Below are 15,098 nucleotides of genomic sequence, written 5' to 3'. Positions count from 1 at the left end.
CTGGGAACCCTGGGTCTCTGGTAAGACCTTATAGCCCACAGGCAAGGTCTAAGAATTGGGATTATGTAATACCTCAGTGGAAGAGATCTAAACCAGGATTAACGAGCGCAGCTGGGGCGAGATTGCCTGGAATGTGACTGGGACCCTGGCAGTGAAAGCTGGGACTATTGAAAACCCAATTTAAGTGTTTGCTACTTTAGTTGAGAGTTCAGGGGGCCAAGATAACTAGATCCCAGGACAGGCAGTTTGGCAGTGAGAACAAAAGGAAGAGACTGGGACCAAGATGCTTGGATACCAGACAGAGAAGGGTGGGCACTGGCAGGAGAAATGAGGACTAGGGGAACCCAGGAGCCTGGGTTGTAGAATAGCAGCAAGTCAGAATTCCAGGATCTCTGTCCACACTCCTCTTCTTCTTCCCTCTATCAGGCAGAGGAGAGGGAAGGAGGGGGTGGGTGAAGGGATCAAACCATAGGTTTAGTCCCCAAGTAGCCACATGGATACATTCAGGGCCAGACAGACACAGGGATGGTGGGGGAGGGAGGAATTTAGTGCTGCATTGGCCCTGGAGGGGGCTGGGAGGGGTCAGGAGGCTGGGGAGGGGTGGTAGGGGTTGGTCCAAGGGTTGCACGAAGCCGTCCTTTGCGGTGGCCCCGTACACAGTGTGTATGACCACAGCCCTCCTCTTCCTCCTCATCACTCTCCGTGGAGCTCTCACCAAAGGCCCGAGGTTTCTCATAAATACAGCAGCCTGGATTTGGAAGGAGGAGCTCAGTTAAAAAGGAGGAAGAGTAAGATGTATAGTCAGCTCCATTCCCCCTCAATCTCGGTGAAAAGTCTTACTTTTAATATTGTCTCTTCCTACCATCCAGGATCCAGCTTCCCCAGCCAGGCTCACCCTCTGGGACTCAGGCACCCAATTCCCTTGCTCATTTAGACAGCCAAGAATCCACAGCCCCACTTCTCCCATATCTGACACCTCCTGCCATCAGGCCTTGGCACACTGCACTTCTAGCGCCTCCTTACCTCTTTCCCTCTAACCTTAACCTCCTTCCCCTGATGCCAGAGATCCACCACGAAAGTGACAAAATATGAGCATCCTGGGGCTTCTGGGAGGCCAGTGGCTGTGGGAAGGCAGAAGATCTGCAGAACGGAGCCAGCACTGCAGGGCTACTGTGCAGCAACAGTTACTCACATTTCGATGAGCGGCGCCCCATGTGTTCATTGTCCACAGTGTCACTCGTCCATTCCACCTTTTTCTCTGGCTTCCGTTTCCGGAGTTTGATGGTTAAGCTCCGGTTCTCCTAGAAGGTTAAGAGGGATGGGCATGCCTGTCTAGTCCCATCCTACTGACCTTTCCCACTCCCTCTCGGGGGACCTTCTCTCTTCTCTTCCCCAGCTCAATCAGTACATAGCACCAGAGGAGCTGAGTGCTGAGAAAAGATAAAATAGAACAGGTCTTTGACCTCAGGAAATCCCTTGAGGAGTATTATTTCCTGTTCTTGATAACCACCAGTATACACACAAGACACAATTCCTAACCTATGGAAAGTCCCAGCACATCTTCAAAGGAAAACATAATCTTCGCTGTTTCTCCGTCTTCCTCCCCAAATCATCCTTGGTAGTATTAATACATGAAAATTATTTTTTCAGTCTCCAGTGCCTAATCTTTGATCTCCTTTTCTTTTTTCCAGGTCTCTATTCTTTTTTCCCATTAAAAAAAGACCCCCATTCTTATCGCTCTCATTTTCAAGTCCAGCCTTTCCCTACCTTTTACCATTCATTCTCTGGCATCCTGATATCTCTCGTAACAACTACTACTAAACTATTAATTACTAAAATCCCTTAATCCAGAGGTTATTAAGCCCCATGCCACCTTTTCCCTTTGAAAGCAACTTAACCTGTTTTTGCAAAATGCTACTTGTTTCTCCATTACATCTCCCCTCTCTGATTTTTCAAAATATCATCTTCATCTCCTTTTTTTGTTTCCTCATTCCCTCCACTTCCTTTTACATTCATCCTTTCAACAAATATTTACTGGTAAGTATTAATATTTATTGATAAGCTGGCCTTCAATCATACCTTCTTACATGGTCTTGCATTTCCTCCCGACACTTTTCTTGCTCTTTAATCCCCAATTTCCCATTCGTTTATTACATATACGCACCACCTCCCCGAGTAGCAATACCTATATCCTAACTGTAACTCCCCGTTACACGTCCCTTGGCCAGTCACCTGCACCGTCACTGCCACCTAAATTGCTCCAATACCTTGAGGTTCTCCCAGCCCCGGATATTCAACACCACACCTCCCGTGTCCCCAGGCCCAGGCGCCCCGGCAACTCTCCTAAGCCCCGTCCCCTCCCTCTCGGCATCTCCCAGACCCCTAAGCAGCACCGCCCCCCCCCCCGCCTTTCTCACGGGCTCGGTTGTCACGGTAACCGTTGTCTCAGTGACGGTCTCACTCAGCCCGGCCCCTGCCTCGGCCATGGCTAAGGCTGAGGGGAGGGAGGAGGGGAGGAAGAGGATGAGACCTCCCTCCCTCTTCCTGTGTCTCTGAGGTCTAAGAGAAGCGTATAGGATTCAGAGTGGTAGCCGGGATCCTCTGCCTTCCTTTCCCCCTCCTCCTGGGCCTCCGCTCCCCACCCCGGGGGATAACCTGTCCAACCCCACTTCCGGCCCTCCGCTTCCGGGTGTGACGCATTCCGCACTGCCCCTTTCCCCTTCTCCCGGCACCAAATGCGTCAGAGCGCAGGCGCCGCCGGATTAGTTCCGCCGTAATATGGCCGCGCGCAGGCGCCGCAGGAAGAGCGTCCAATCTAGCGGAAGAGGCGCCGCTGCGGGCGCGGGGCGCAGCGAGGGGCCGGGGCGCGCTCGGGAGGCCGCGGGAGGGCGTGCGCGGAAGGGCCGGGCCCGCGGGCGCCGCACACCGGGCGGCGGGGTGCGGGTGTGTGCCTCGCGTGGAGGAGTCGTAGGGCGGCGGAAGGGCGCGGGAAACTCAAGGGGCAATAGTAATGACCCTACCTGGGCCATTTTCGTTTCTTTATCGTTTGGTCTGGGTTCCCTGGAGAGAAACGGGACCTGGGAGCAGCTGGAAATAAGATTAAGATGCAAGCGTTCTGGGTTCTGGTCCTCGCCGTGTGCTTGTAGGGGTTTGAGCACTTAGTGCACCTCAGCTTGGGTTTTTCCGGTCACTGTGCGAGGCCTTGAACGTGGAGGCACGTGAGACACTCAGACCCTACCGTTTAGCTCCCAGTCTAGTGGGAAAGATGGGCATGCTCAGAACTAACAAAAATATGAGACACTGGGGGCATAAACATGGAACTAAGTCTGATCTGTGAAATTGAATTTTGTTACACTACCAACATACTCTCTCCGGGGCCATGAGTGGAACTAAGCAGAGAAATGGTCATAAATTACAATATAGGCCATTAAGTGAAAGTATGTACGCGTTTCTTAGAGTGCAAAAGAAAGTGGGAAAACAAGAACCAGAAAGGCAGGTAAATGTTTTTTTAGGTAGAGAGCTGCTTGCAGTCGTAGGTGTGTGCACTGAAAGAAATGGAGTTTTGTACTGCTAGGATCTAAGGGGAGGGCCAGATGCAGCTTGGCAGGTAGGCGGTAGTTATATGGAATGCCCTCGGATGCTTTGCTAGGAAGTTTGGACTTGATCCAGTCAGTGTTATGGGCCAGAGAAAGGCTTAAAGAGGATAGAAACAAGATTTGTTTCAGATTTCAGGAGTGGGTCGGGAAAGTCAACTTCTAGAACAGTTTAAATGTAAAGTGGGGAAGACAGTTCTGCTCATGCTTCAAGTTGCTGTGTCAAACAAGATAATGTAAGCTTCAGAGCCCTGAATATAAACAACCACACAATTACAACATAATCATTTTTACTCTAACCCCCTGATCACCATTTAAGCCAAGGATGCAGGAATACTAATTTCCAGAATCAAAATTTGAATATTTTATATTGTGCCTGGACTATGTATTTGTTTCCCTTGAAAGTTTTTGGTTCAAACTGAAGAAAGCAAGATACAATTCAGCATGTATAGCATAGACCATTTAGAAAACCAAATATAGGCCAGCCATTTTGGGAGGTTGAGGTGGGAGGACTGCTTGAGGCCAGGAGTTTGAGACCAGCCTGGGCAACGTAGCAAGACCTTGTCTCTAAAAAAAATTAAAAAAATTAGATGCATGTGGTGGCACTCACCTGTGATCCCAGCTACTTGGGAGGCTGGGACAGGAGGATCGCATGAGCCCAGGAGTTTGAGTTGAGGTTGCAGTAAGCTATGATGACACCACTGCACTATAGCCCAGGTGACAGAGACCCTGTCTCAAAGAATACTCAACCAAAATATTTATACACACAAACATATAGCCACACATACATACACAAGTACAAATATACAGTATAATTTGGTTGTCTCAGTGGAGTGGTATTCCTTGTGACTTTTACTTTTTTCTTTTAACCTTTCTATATGAGAATCTATTACGATCATTACAAAGAACCCTTGAACGACACAGGAGTTATGGGCGCTGATCCCCTAGCACAATCAAAAATCTGTGTATAACTTTGGACTCCCCCAAAACTTAACTACTAATAGCCTACTATTGACCAGAAGCCTTACCAATAACATAACTAGTTGACTAACACGTATTTTGTATATTATGCATTATATACTGTATTCTTACAATAAAAAGATAAAGACGTTATCTTCAATACAATAAAGATGTTATTAAGAAAATCATAAAAAATATATTTACTATTCATTAAGTGAAGTGGATCATCATAAAAGTCTTTATTCTCATTGTCTGCAAGTTGAGTAGACTCAGGAGGGGGAAGAGGAGAGGTTGGTCTTGCTATTTTATGGGTGGCAGAGGTAGAAGAAAATCCAAGTGGGACCAGAGCTGTTCAAATCCATGTTGTTCAAGGATCAACTGTATATTATATTGATCTCAAGTGTCACAAGTACCCCTATAGTAAGTATACACTGATAACCCTTAATATCAGATTTTTTGTTGTCCAAATTTATAGGCCAAATAGATCTGGTTAAAATTTCTGTTGAATCTCTCACTATCCGTATTCCTATTACTTTTTGGTTTCCCTAAAGTCGGAAACCAAACAGATTCAGATAGTGTGGGAATACTTATAAATGCTTTCTTATATTAGCCTTATTTCTGGCTCCATTTTTTTGTTCTTTTTTTCCTCCAGTTTTCTTTTTCATACAAATACATGTGTAAGCTCATTTAAATTCCTTTTGGAACAAGACAGATTATAAGTAACACATATGTCAGGGTCTTATAGAAAAATACAACTTTAATAAGGAAACTCAACTAGGAGTATCTTACTCCAGGGACAGTGGTAATCCCCATATGATGATTTGATTCTTCTCTGGGAGCAAAACATTGCAACTAGAAGGGATGCATAAGGCATCCCTTGTCCAGGAACTCAGTATCCTTCACCTTCCAAGGAAGAGGAGGGACGGACTGTGGAGTTGCCCAGGAAAAACATCAAGAATCTTCCTTCTCCTGGAACCTATGAGGAAAGAAAGGACTTGTTGTAGTCAAACAAAAGAAGAGTTTCTAGCAGTACAAGATGAGATACCTAATTAAATAATCAAGGAAGGACTTTTATTTATGAGACTGTGGAGGACTAGCTCCCCTAAACAATTCTCCAACTCGACTTTAAGACAACTAAAAATGCTGGGATTAAAAACATATCTAATGAATTATAACCTTGAATTTCTTTGGACACAAAAAGCGCTAGCCATTAAAGAGGAAAAAAAAGGATAAACTAGACCTCATAAGAATTAAAAACTTGTCACCTAAAAAAAAAGTTAAATAAACAAACTACAGACTGGGAAAAAAAATATTCTTAAACTATATACCTGGGCTGGGCACAGTGGCTCATGCCTATAATCCCAGCACTTTGGGAGGCAGGAGGATTGCTTGAAGCCAGGAGTTCAAGGCTCCAGTGAGCTATGACTGTGCCACTGCACTTCAGTTTGGGTGACAGAGAGAGACTATGTATGTATGTATAAATAAATAAATAAAAATAAAGAAATATATATTTGAATATGAATATTTTTAATCCATTGATGAGATGGCAAGAAACTAAAGGCAACCTTCACACTGGTTAAAAGTGACGTAAAATCGGAAATCTAGACAGTTAAAACTGAAGCCTCTGCTAGGATGGTGCCCTTAATATTGTTTTGAAAGCCATAGGCAGCATAAGAAACCAGAGAAAAAACCTATAATGTCTGATAGATCCCCTGCATAAATTTGGGACCCCCAAAGGGCTCTCTTATGTGTAAAATAGAATAACAACAAAAAAATTCAACTCTGTAGAAGGGGAATTTGTCTCAATAGATAGAGGGAGAGAAAAACCTCCCCTGAGAATTTTTAACCATAATCTGGCCCTTACATGGATTTGCAGCTGAAATTCATACTATGTGTCTGCTCCAAAAAAACCTGAAGCCAAGAATTTATTTAAAGTAATTCCAGCTTGACAGTGCCTTAAGGCATCTGGAAAAAAAAAAACAAAAAACAAAAAACACAAGTGCCAGAAATATAGCATTCACTCCAGGCCTCAAAGGATTCCCATAGTTTGAGTTTTAAAAAACCCTCACTTACAGTCAAAAATCACAATACAAACAAAAAAAGCACCACGAGAGAATCAGCAGAAATAAAAGACAGCAGGAGTCCACTTGCTCAAGGCTCTGGGTAAAAAAAAAAAAAAATTAAAAAAAAAAAAAAAAAAAGAAAGCAGCATCAGACATACAAGATCTGTATATATCAGAATTATCAGGCATAGAATAACCATGTTTAATATTTTTAATATTCATTTAAAGAATAATAGGAATACTTTTCTTTTAAATTGAAGAACTGAGAATTATTAAAAATGATTTAAATTTGAAAAATAATTAGGTAGAACTCAAAATAATAACAGTAATGATAAATAATAATAATAGAAACTGAAGACAGAATTAGTGATCTGGAAGACAGACCTGAATAAATTAACCAGAAGGCAGCAAAAGAGAAAAGAAATGGAAAATATGAAAGACAGGGTGAGAGAACTGGATGATAGAAGAGAAGTTCTAATAACTAATTAGAGCTCCAGAATGTGAGAAACGAGACCATGGAGGAAAGGCAATATTAAATGAGACAATGGCTGATGAATTTCCAAGGTTGATTGAAAAAAAGGTCTATTCTCACTTTCAGAAAGTCCAACAAATCCCAAACAGAAAAAATAAAGTCACATTTTGATATACTGTAGTGGAACTGCAAACACCACACACAAAAGAGGGGGTCTTAAAACCATTCTGTGTGCCCATGGTCTCTAAATCATGCATGACTAATTCTCACCAAGGTAAAGCTACCTTGACTGCAGTTTGAAGACTCTAGCATAAAACCTGACCACAAAGCAATCCCTGCCTTCTCTGTCTTTTAATTTCCTTTTAAACATCTTAAAAGGTTTACTTCACTGGCTATAAGAAGGGTTAAAAAAAGGTGCTATTTTTAAAAATAAAAAACGACCACAAAATCTCCCTATTTCCAGAACTGCATTGAAATGAGGGATAGGATGAAACAACTGTCTAGTATGAAAAATAAGTCACTGGATTTGCGTAGTTAGCGAATGGACCGAAACCGGGCAGAGGGAGGGGAAAGGACACCCACTTGCAGCTGGTACAGGTGTAGAAGACGGTCTGCCCCTCATCGGCTGAACGCATCTGCCTGGTGTGGTACGCCATTCCCTCACGACCACATCGGGAGCAGCGCCTGTCAACCTGGGGAGAAGCTGGGGGGTTAGGGAGGCCTTGTCATGTCCCCGACTTCTCCCAGGAATCAGACTATCATACTTCCTTAGATACTGATGCTTCACACTTCTCTTCCTTCTTGGAATGGAGAAAAAAACCTCTCCAGATCTCTGCAATCACTCCTCCATTTCTTTCCATCCACCTTACGGAGCCAGTCCTTGATCTCATTAACGTACCACAGGTCCCTGGAACTCGGGCCCTTCCTCCACCGACACAGGCATGGCGGTCCCCAGCTTGCGGAACACAGCTGAAGTCTTCACAGTCTTGCCCTCGAAGTCTGTGCGGGCAAGTAAGAACCGCCTGGAGACGAGCGTAGGGAGCCGACGCCCGAAATGCCCCCTCCCAACCTGCCTCCCTTCGGGTTTCGTCCCCAGACCGAATGCACGAGTGCCCGACCGCCTGCTCCAGGCCCCGCCGCCCCAGTCCAACCGACCTTGCGGCCCCCCAGCCTCCGAGCCTGGGCCCTCCGCCACGACCGCTGCGTACGAGCCCCTCACCCCGAACGCTGATGGAGAAGCCGCAGCGAGCACAGGTGACCGCATCCTGAGCCCCGGGTAGAGGCAGGACCGAGCCGCAATCCGGACAGAAATCCAAGTCCGACTGAAAGCGGGAGCAGGTGCCGGCGGGGTCCATGACCGACATGCTGCAGAGAGCTAGAAAGGGAAGGAGAAGCTCATTAACATAAGAGAGAGGAGCCCCGCCTCCCCACTCAGGGGTCACACTCTGTCCCAGGACCTAGACGTAAATAACCCGAGCCCTCCTCCCACGCACGCCGCCTGCCTCTGCGACCAAGAAGCCGAAACGTCCGGAATTCCCAGCCCGCGTCCTAACCGACTGGGAAGCCGGGGGCCGGCGAGCGAGGCGAGCCAACTCCGCGGGCTAGAGCGCCGCCTCTGCGCAGGCGACGGGGCAGCGAGAGCATGGAGGGCTAGAGCGTCGACGCGTTCGGGGCTGACGCGTGGCTATGACGTCATAATTAATCGCGAGGCTCAACTCCAAAGCCTTTGAGGTGGAGCCGAACCTCCAAGGGAGATTGCGGCGTTACCTTTACCCTGTGACGTCGGGTAAGAAAACCGGTAACCAGTGCTGCACATCTGGCTAATTTTCCTACCAGCACCCAATCCCGGGATATTTATTTTCTTTGTCTCACATCCTTCAGAGACCCAGTTGCAGGGGAGGGGGGTCTTTCTGAAAACTGTACTAACTTTGCCGAATACTGATTTCTTTGGATTAGAGAACTACAACTCCCGCCGTTCCTGGGCCGGTATTTCCCTTTTGCAGCTGTGCAGCGGTTAAAAAACAAAAGCTAGGCATTCCGGGATTTAGAGTTCTAGTGACCCTTAGGGGCCGCCGGCCGAGCGCGAGCGTCTTACTCGGTTGCCCAGACTACAGCGCAGTGGCGTCACCATAGCTCACAGCAACCTCAAACTCCTGGGCTCCAGCGATCTTCCTGCCTCAGCCTCCCGAGTAGCTGGGACTACAGGCGCGTGTCGCCACGCCTGGCTCTTTTTTTCTGTGTTTTGGTAGAGACGGGGCCTCGCTCTTGCTCAGGCTGGTCTTGAACTCCTGAGCGCAAGCGATCCTCCCGCCTCGGCCTCCCAGAGTGCCAGGATTACAGGCCTGACCACCGCGTCCTGCCCTGTGAGTGGGCTTCTTAAGGGACAGGAAGTGGGGAGGGTGAAGTCCGGAGGAATACTTAGTTCCACAGGAGAGGAAGCAGGGATGACACTTGGGAAGGGGCCCAGGACTTTGGAGGTAGTGAAACAGTTGGGGCTCCTCACTCCTTCGGCTCCTGCCATGTGAGGGATGCTGACAGTAGTCAGGGGAACTCCTTAGGTAGAACTTCATAAGACTTAGGTCGTTTGAATTTCACTCGCAGACTGCCTACCACCTCTTTTTCACCTCCTGTCTGTCCAACTTTAAATCATCGTGGTCATCCATTAACTGAGTGGTTGACATTTCCCTAATGTTTTATAAAACATGAAGATAAGTATCTTTAGAAAATCTTGCTGTTTTCATTCATCTGTGACCTACAATCTAAGTAGAAACTTGTCCTGAAGGGGGAGCTTCTAGTTGAGTTTTCTTCCAGCCTTCTCAGCAGCACCTACCCTGATAGTCATCATTATTTTCTTCTCTGAAGGACACAAGCTGTGGTCTTTCCTTGGGAGAGGGTCCCGTCTGCCTTCTTCTACAGTAATGGAGAGAACACCATAGTGAAGGTGCAAAAACTCAGCTGTGGAAGAGTGACAAACTCCATCATTTTGCATAGCTGTGAAATTGCCTGTCATTTTGACTGTCTTACAAAGGGAAATCTGTTGCTGATAATGGTAGGCAGTTTTTATTCTCACTTATTTGTGTCTTTCTCCTTTGTAAATGGAAATTGAAATTAGCCCTCCACCCTCCCTGGTTTTGACACATTTAGTGAACATCCATCATAAGTTGAATATGCAGTAAAGGAACAAAGCATTAAAAGGCATGGATCTTTCCCAACACAAGTTCACAATGTGTTCAATAAAGTATTTATCAAACACATATGCAAGCCCAGACTGGGGCAAAGTTGAGGTCTGTGTTCCCTGACCTAAAGGAACACAAATGAATAATTAGAATACAATAAAAGTACACTAGTAGGTAACAAAATGTGAGAGCCAAGGACATGCATATGAACAAACATATCTGTAAACTTCGAGGAAGACTGGTAAATGCTTTAATAAAATGATACAATGCTATGGGAAATATAAGAAAAGGATGCTCAGATACGTGGTAAGGATCATCAATCAAAAAATCATTAATTTTGAGAACTTGGGATCACAGACTCTAACATTGAGTACTGTGCTGGATGCTGTGTATACAGAAATTAAAGTAAGATGGTCATAATTTTAAAATCTCAAAATAGGTATATAAGGCAAATAAGAATATACCTAAGAGGTCAAATATGGAATATTTGATATCAGGTCCTCTCTGATAATATAGAGACATCATTAAATTTTAGATATAAATTGCATTCCTACCTTTTATGAGCCTGTTTCAGCGTTAAATGTTAAAAATGACACATGAATACAGATACCACAATGTAAACCATGATTAATTTTCAAATGAGTTGTAGAATTAAAAAATGTAAAGTGTTGAAGGCAAAATCACTGTGATGGAGTAGACCAGAAAGACTTCCTAGACAGGGTCTTGACTTGTGAAGGATAGATAGCTACCATTTATTGAGAATTTACCAAGTTCTTTACATCTAATTCATACTTGTTCTTTATAACCTTGAAAGGCAGATTTTTGTCTTATATCTCCATTTTATAGATGAAGAAACTGACATAGGAAGAAGTTAAGTTACTTGCCCTGAGTCACATACTTAGAAAATGGTAGAATTAGGATTCAAATCTAGTTCTTGCAGGCTCCAATGCCCATGTTTTTAACCTAAATGGTATAAAAGGCACAGAGATGAAATGCCAGGCATGCTTAGTGTCTTAAATACGACCTCACAGTAAACTCAGATTAGACCAGAGACGACACATAAAAGTTGGTGGTCTTCGTTTATGCTGCCATCAGCCTGGCCTATAAATAAACCCAGAGTAACTAAAAATTCCCATCCTGAAGGGTTCAGTCTCATAATGTATTTAGGGTGAAGGATGGTTGGCAGTATAAGGCAGGTGAGCAGAGGGTTGGGCAATCAAATGAGAACAGAATTTCATAACAAAAGATTAGAAGGCAGAGATGCTGTATGTGCTGATAGAAGCAGAGAGGGCTCGGATCAAGCAACTGCAGGAAGAGGATGAACTGGTAAAACGGAAGATGAGAATTATCTCAGAAGACAGAGAAGACTCAAGGACTGAGGGATCTGACATATATGTGCTCAGGCAACACCTCACCAAGGAGCCTGTCTCTTCCTACTCACAACCCTGGGTACAAGATTCAGAATGGTTCCTGCTGAGTCCACAGGAGAAGTATGCTTGTAGTTCATATGAAAGGAGAGATTCGCTTTTTATTAAAAGAACATTCATTATTTTCCACCATAGGAATGCAGTGGTTTCCCATGAGGGAAATGGCCCTGCTGTAGCCCTGCCCATTAGCAGATTTTTTTCTTTGTAAGGGAAATATCCTTGGTCTTAGCCAAAACAATTGTGTTCTTTTACTCAGACAATATGTGAGCAGATGTGTTCTGACACCTCCCATGTTCTGATCTACTTTTGCTTTTTTATCTTCCAGATTGGCCTGGGCTAAATCATCTAAAGATCCTCGGATTGCTGCAGGTCAGCAGTCCCCACTGGAGAAAAAGATCTTGGTAAATAATTATCTTCATATCAGACAGTTTGGAACTACTCCAAGAAACAATGTTAGATTAAAATCCTTCTGTGTAAGTGACATCTTCAGGTAGTATGTCTACACTGGCAAATGTTTACCAGTTATAGCCATAGTTACAAAACAAAGTATCATTTTGAAAACTCCCAATATTATATATTTTTAAAACTAGTTGTTGATGTGTGGTGGTGAGTACTTCGTACTTTGAGAGGTCACAGGCTCACCTGGGAGTGATGGAAGTACAATCACAATTGTTACATTAAAGTAAATAAAAGAGCATATAGCTTTTGTTGGTGTCAATAGGGAGGGTAGGCTTCTGTTTAAATGTGTTCAAAGGAAAAAGATGATCACATGATAAAGTTCTGAACCTCACTTTGACAGACTCTAGGTGGCGTGCACACAACAGCAGCAAGACAGTTGGTAACTCAGAGATACCAAGAGGAGTATGAGACACTCTGTAGGGAGCAAGCCCTTTCTCTTGACTACTGGCTTGCCAAAGCTGAGTCTTATTATAATAAAAGAATAGTGGAAATGATGAAAGAAGAAGAGACAGCTAATGAAATCAAGAAGAAAATGGAGGGGAAAACAACCCAAAGCATAGAAGGACTAAAACGGTACTATTTGGTACATGAGAGAGAGAAGAAACACATAGAGAGGCATATACATCGAACAGGACAGGCCAGAGAATTTACGAACAAAACATTTAAACAAGTACTGCGACCTCTCAGTGAAACATTACCAAAAATTATGCCAGAAGAGCACGGCATCCACAACACACAGAGAAGAAAACAGGCAAATGCGAGGGAACAGATGCAAATTAAAGATCATCAGGAGCGCATGATTCGAGGGAGAGAACTTACAGAGCAAAGACTCAAAGAAAGAATCTTGAGAAAAAGCCAGAGTCAGCTACCTACACATGAAAAGCGTGAAAGAATAAAGAAAGAGATAAAAGAGTTCGAAAGAGTTATTGCATATCCACTTTTCCAACCGCTCAGTAGAAGTCGGATTAAAGTGAATATTCTTATGGAAAAGTCTCAGAATGGAGAGGAAGCAAATACAATTATAAAACCATACCAGAAAAGATTATTGGCTGTGCCACCCTTTTTGAGAAGTCAAATAGGAAAAATAAAAGATTAGCAAAGTTTTAGTGCTTTTATGATAAAATCATATTTCTTATGTGAACCTTCTTTTTTTTTTTTTTTTTTTTTTGAGACAGAGTCTCACTCTGTTGCCCGGGCTAGAGTGAGTGCCGTGGCATCAGCCTAGCTCACAGCAACCTCAGACTCCTGGGCTCAAGCAATCCTACTGCCTCAGCCTCCTGAGTAGCTGGGACTACAGGCATGTGCCAACATGCCCGGCTAATTTTTTCTATATATATATTTAGTTGGCCAGATAATTTCTTTCTATTTTTAGTAGAGACGGGGTCTCGCTCTTGCTCAGGCTGGTCTGGAACTCCTGACCTTGAGCGATCCACCCGCCTTGGCCTCCCAGAGTGCTAGGATTACAGGTGTGAGCCACCGTGCCCGGCCATGAACCTTCTTTTAAAAATGTTAGTTCTTATATTTCCCCAGGGTTCAGTGAATATTCCCATTTGTGTCAAATACAGATAGTTTTGGACTTGAAAACTAGCTTTTCTGTTTTTAGTTGCCTTGCATTTGTTCAAGTTGCTTATCCTCTCTGATGTTCAGTTTCCTCATCTGTAAAGTGGGAATAATGGAAGGATTATGATTTTTGTGAAGCATTAATTTGTATTAGTTGTTTTATAAATATTAGTTTCCCCACTTGAGAAGCCCTGAGTTGGGCAATGGTGAATAAGGAATTGTTCTAATCTGCCTCTCATCTCTGCCTGCTCCCAACTCACCAAGGCTATTTCGATGAGATTGCTATAGTTCAGTATATATCTGGCCTTTAATTTCCTGTTCATGCCTTCATTAAAGAACTACTAACCAGGCCCTAAGAGTAGAACTTGCACCATACAATTTATTTGTAGGAGAAAGTTAATTTTGAGAACCTCCCATGTGCTAGGCATTGTGTTAGTTACTGAGGGTGAATAAGGAGACGTCTGTGCCCTTGGGTAGTTTACAGCTAATGGCAAAGCTGCTCTGTAAACAGGTAATGTGGCAAAGGTCCTGATAGAGGGAACAGGGTGCTGTACAAAGGAAGGATTCTAACCTGGCCTCGGTGAGCAGGGTGACAAGGAGGAAGAAGGAGGTCAGAGAGGAAGGGTAGTAGTCTGTCCTGTTTCTTCCAGCTCTTTTCATAACTTTCTGTCACACACTTAAGCAAGACCCTTCTCAGTGTTTGGATCCACTTGGATAATCAAACTCAGCCTCTTTCAAATTCATGCCTCCAATACTCATTTATAAATCAGAAAGCAAATTTATGGATTTAATGAGAATTTTAATTGCCAAGCAGAATGAAATTTATTATTTTCCGGTCAGTTCATTTTCTTCCCAAATACCAGAAAGTTGGGAAAGTGGAGATTCAGAGTTGGTGAGCAGAGAAGCAGAGAAGTGGGAACTGGGTATCCTAAGGAATATTATGCTTAAATTGTGACAATCCTGATGCCCACCCGTCTTGCTAGCAGAACATCCGTTACCCTGGATACTGCTAGGTCAGCGCTGTTGAATAGAACTTTCGGCTATGATGGAAATGTTCTGTGTCTGTGCTCTTCAGTACAGTAGCCACTTGCTACATGTGGCGTTGAGGCATTTAAAATGTGATTAGCGAAGCTGAGGAGTGGAATTTTAAATTTAATTTAATTTCAATTAATTTAAATTTAAATTGCCACGTCTGGCATGTGACTGCCCTATTATACAACGCAGCACTGGACAAACATAACTCCTGTTATGGATCTATGTCTAGGTTCCTGTCCTGCTATCAGCTTTCTGTCTTTGACAGTGTTGCTGCTAGGATAGATCACTGCTTGTCTTACATTAGTATCTGTTTAGTTTCCTTTCTATTTCAGAGGCCCCCTTAAGCCTTAAAG

The 15,098-nt window shown here is 44.1% G+C and overlaps 2 protein-coding genes and 1 long non-coding RNA gene across 9 annotated transcripts; 1 reads left to right on the top strand and 2 right to left on the bottom strand.

The window, feature by feature from the left end:
* Positions 1-175: 175 nt before the first annotated feature.
* Positions 176-2,805, bottom strand: PPP1R11 (protein phosphatase 1 regulatory inhibitor subunit 11). Of its 2 annotated transcripts, none has more exons than XM_045541518.1 (3): positions 2,418-2,805; positions 1,193-1,301; positions 176-748 (listed from the first exon to the last, which is right to left on the bottom strand). In XM_045541518.1, the coding sequence occupies exons 1-3, from the start codon at positions 2,484-2,486 to the stop codon at positions 546-548; spliced, it is 381 nt and encodes a 126-aa protein (XP_045397474.1). In that variant the 5' UTR covers positions 2,487-2,805; the 3' UTR covers positions 176-545. The 2 variants fall into 2 exon arrangements, with proteins under 2 accessions (XP_045397474.1, XP_045397475.1); XM_045541519.1 differs by having other exon boundaries at positions 2,656-2,715.
* A 2,479-nt stretch (positions 2,806-5,284) lies between these two features.
* On the bottom strand, positions 5,285-8,721 carry POLR1H (RNA polymerase I subunit H). 6 transcript variants are annotated; one of them, XM_045541506.1, is made up of 5 exons: positions 8,582-8,712; positions 8,244-8,463; positions 7,987-8,087; positions 7,671-7,791; positions 5,285-5,529 (listed from the first exon to the last, which is right to left on the bottom strand). In XM_045541506.1, exons 2-5 carry the CDS (start codon positions 8,450-8,452, stop codon positions 5,505-5,507), a joined length of 456 nt encoding a protein of 151 aa, XP_045397462.1. In that variant the 5' UTR covers positions 8,453-8,463; positions 8,582-8,712; the 3' UTR covers positions 5,285-5,504. The 6 variants fall into 6 exon arrangements, with proteins under 6 accessions (XP_045397462.1, XP_045397463.1, XP_045397464.1 ...); XM_045541507.1 differs by having other exon boundaries at positions 8,591-8,712; XM_045541508.1 differs by having other exon boundaries at positions 8,642-8,711.
* An 83-nt stretch (positions 8,722-8,804) lies between these two features.
* LOC123631668 lies at positions 8,805-13,215 on the top strand. The gene is made up of 4 exons (XR_006733207.1): positions 8,805-8,874; positions 9,951-10,137; positions 12,017-12,092; positions 12,491-13,215. It is a non-coding gene; the product is annotated as an uncharacterized LOC123631668 (long non-coding RNA).
* Positions 13,216-15,098: the final 1,883 nt, after the last annotated feature.

Source organism: Lemur catta, chromosome 2 (genome assembly GCF_020740605.2).
Source record: "Lemur catta isolate mLemCat1 chromosome 2, mLemCat1.pri, whole genome shotgun sequence".
Lineage (NCBI taxonomy): Eukaryota > Metazoa > Chordata > Mammalia > Primates > Lemuridae > Lemur > Lemur catta.
This window is presented reverse-complemented; position numbering and strand designations above follow the sequence as displayed.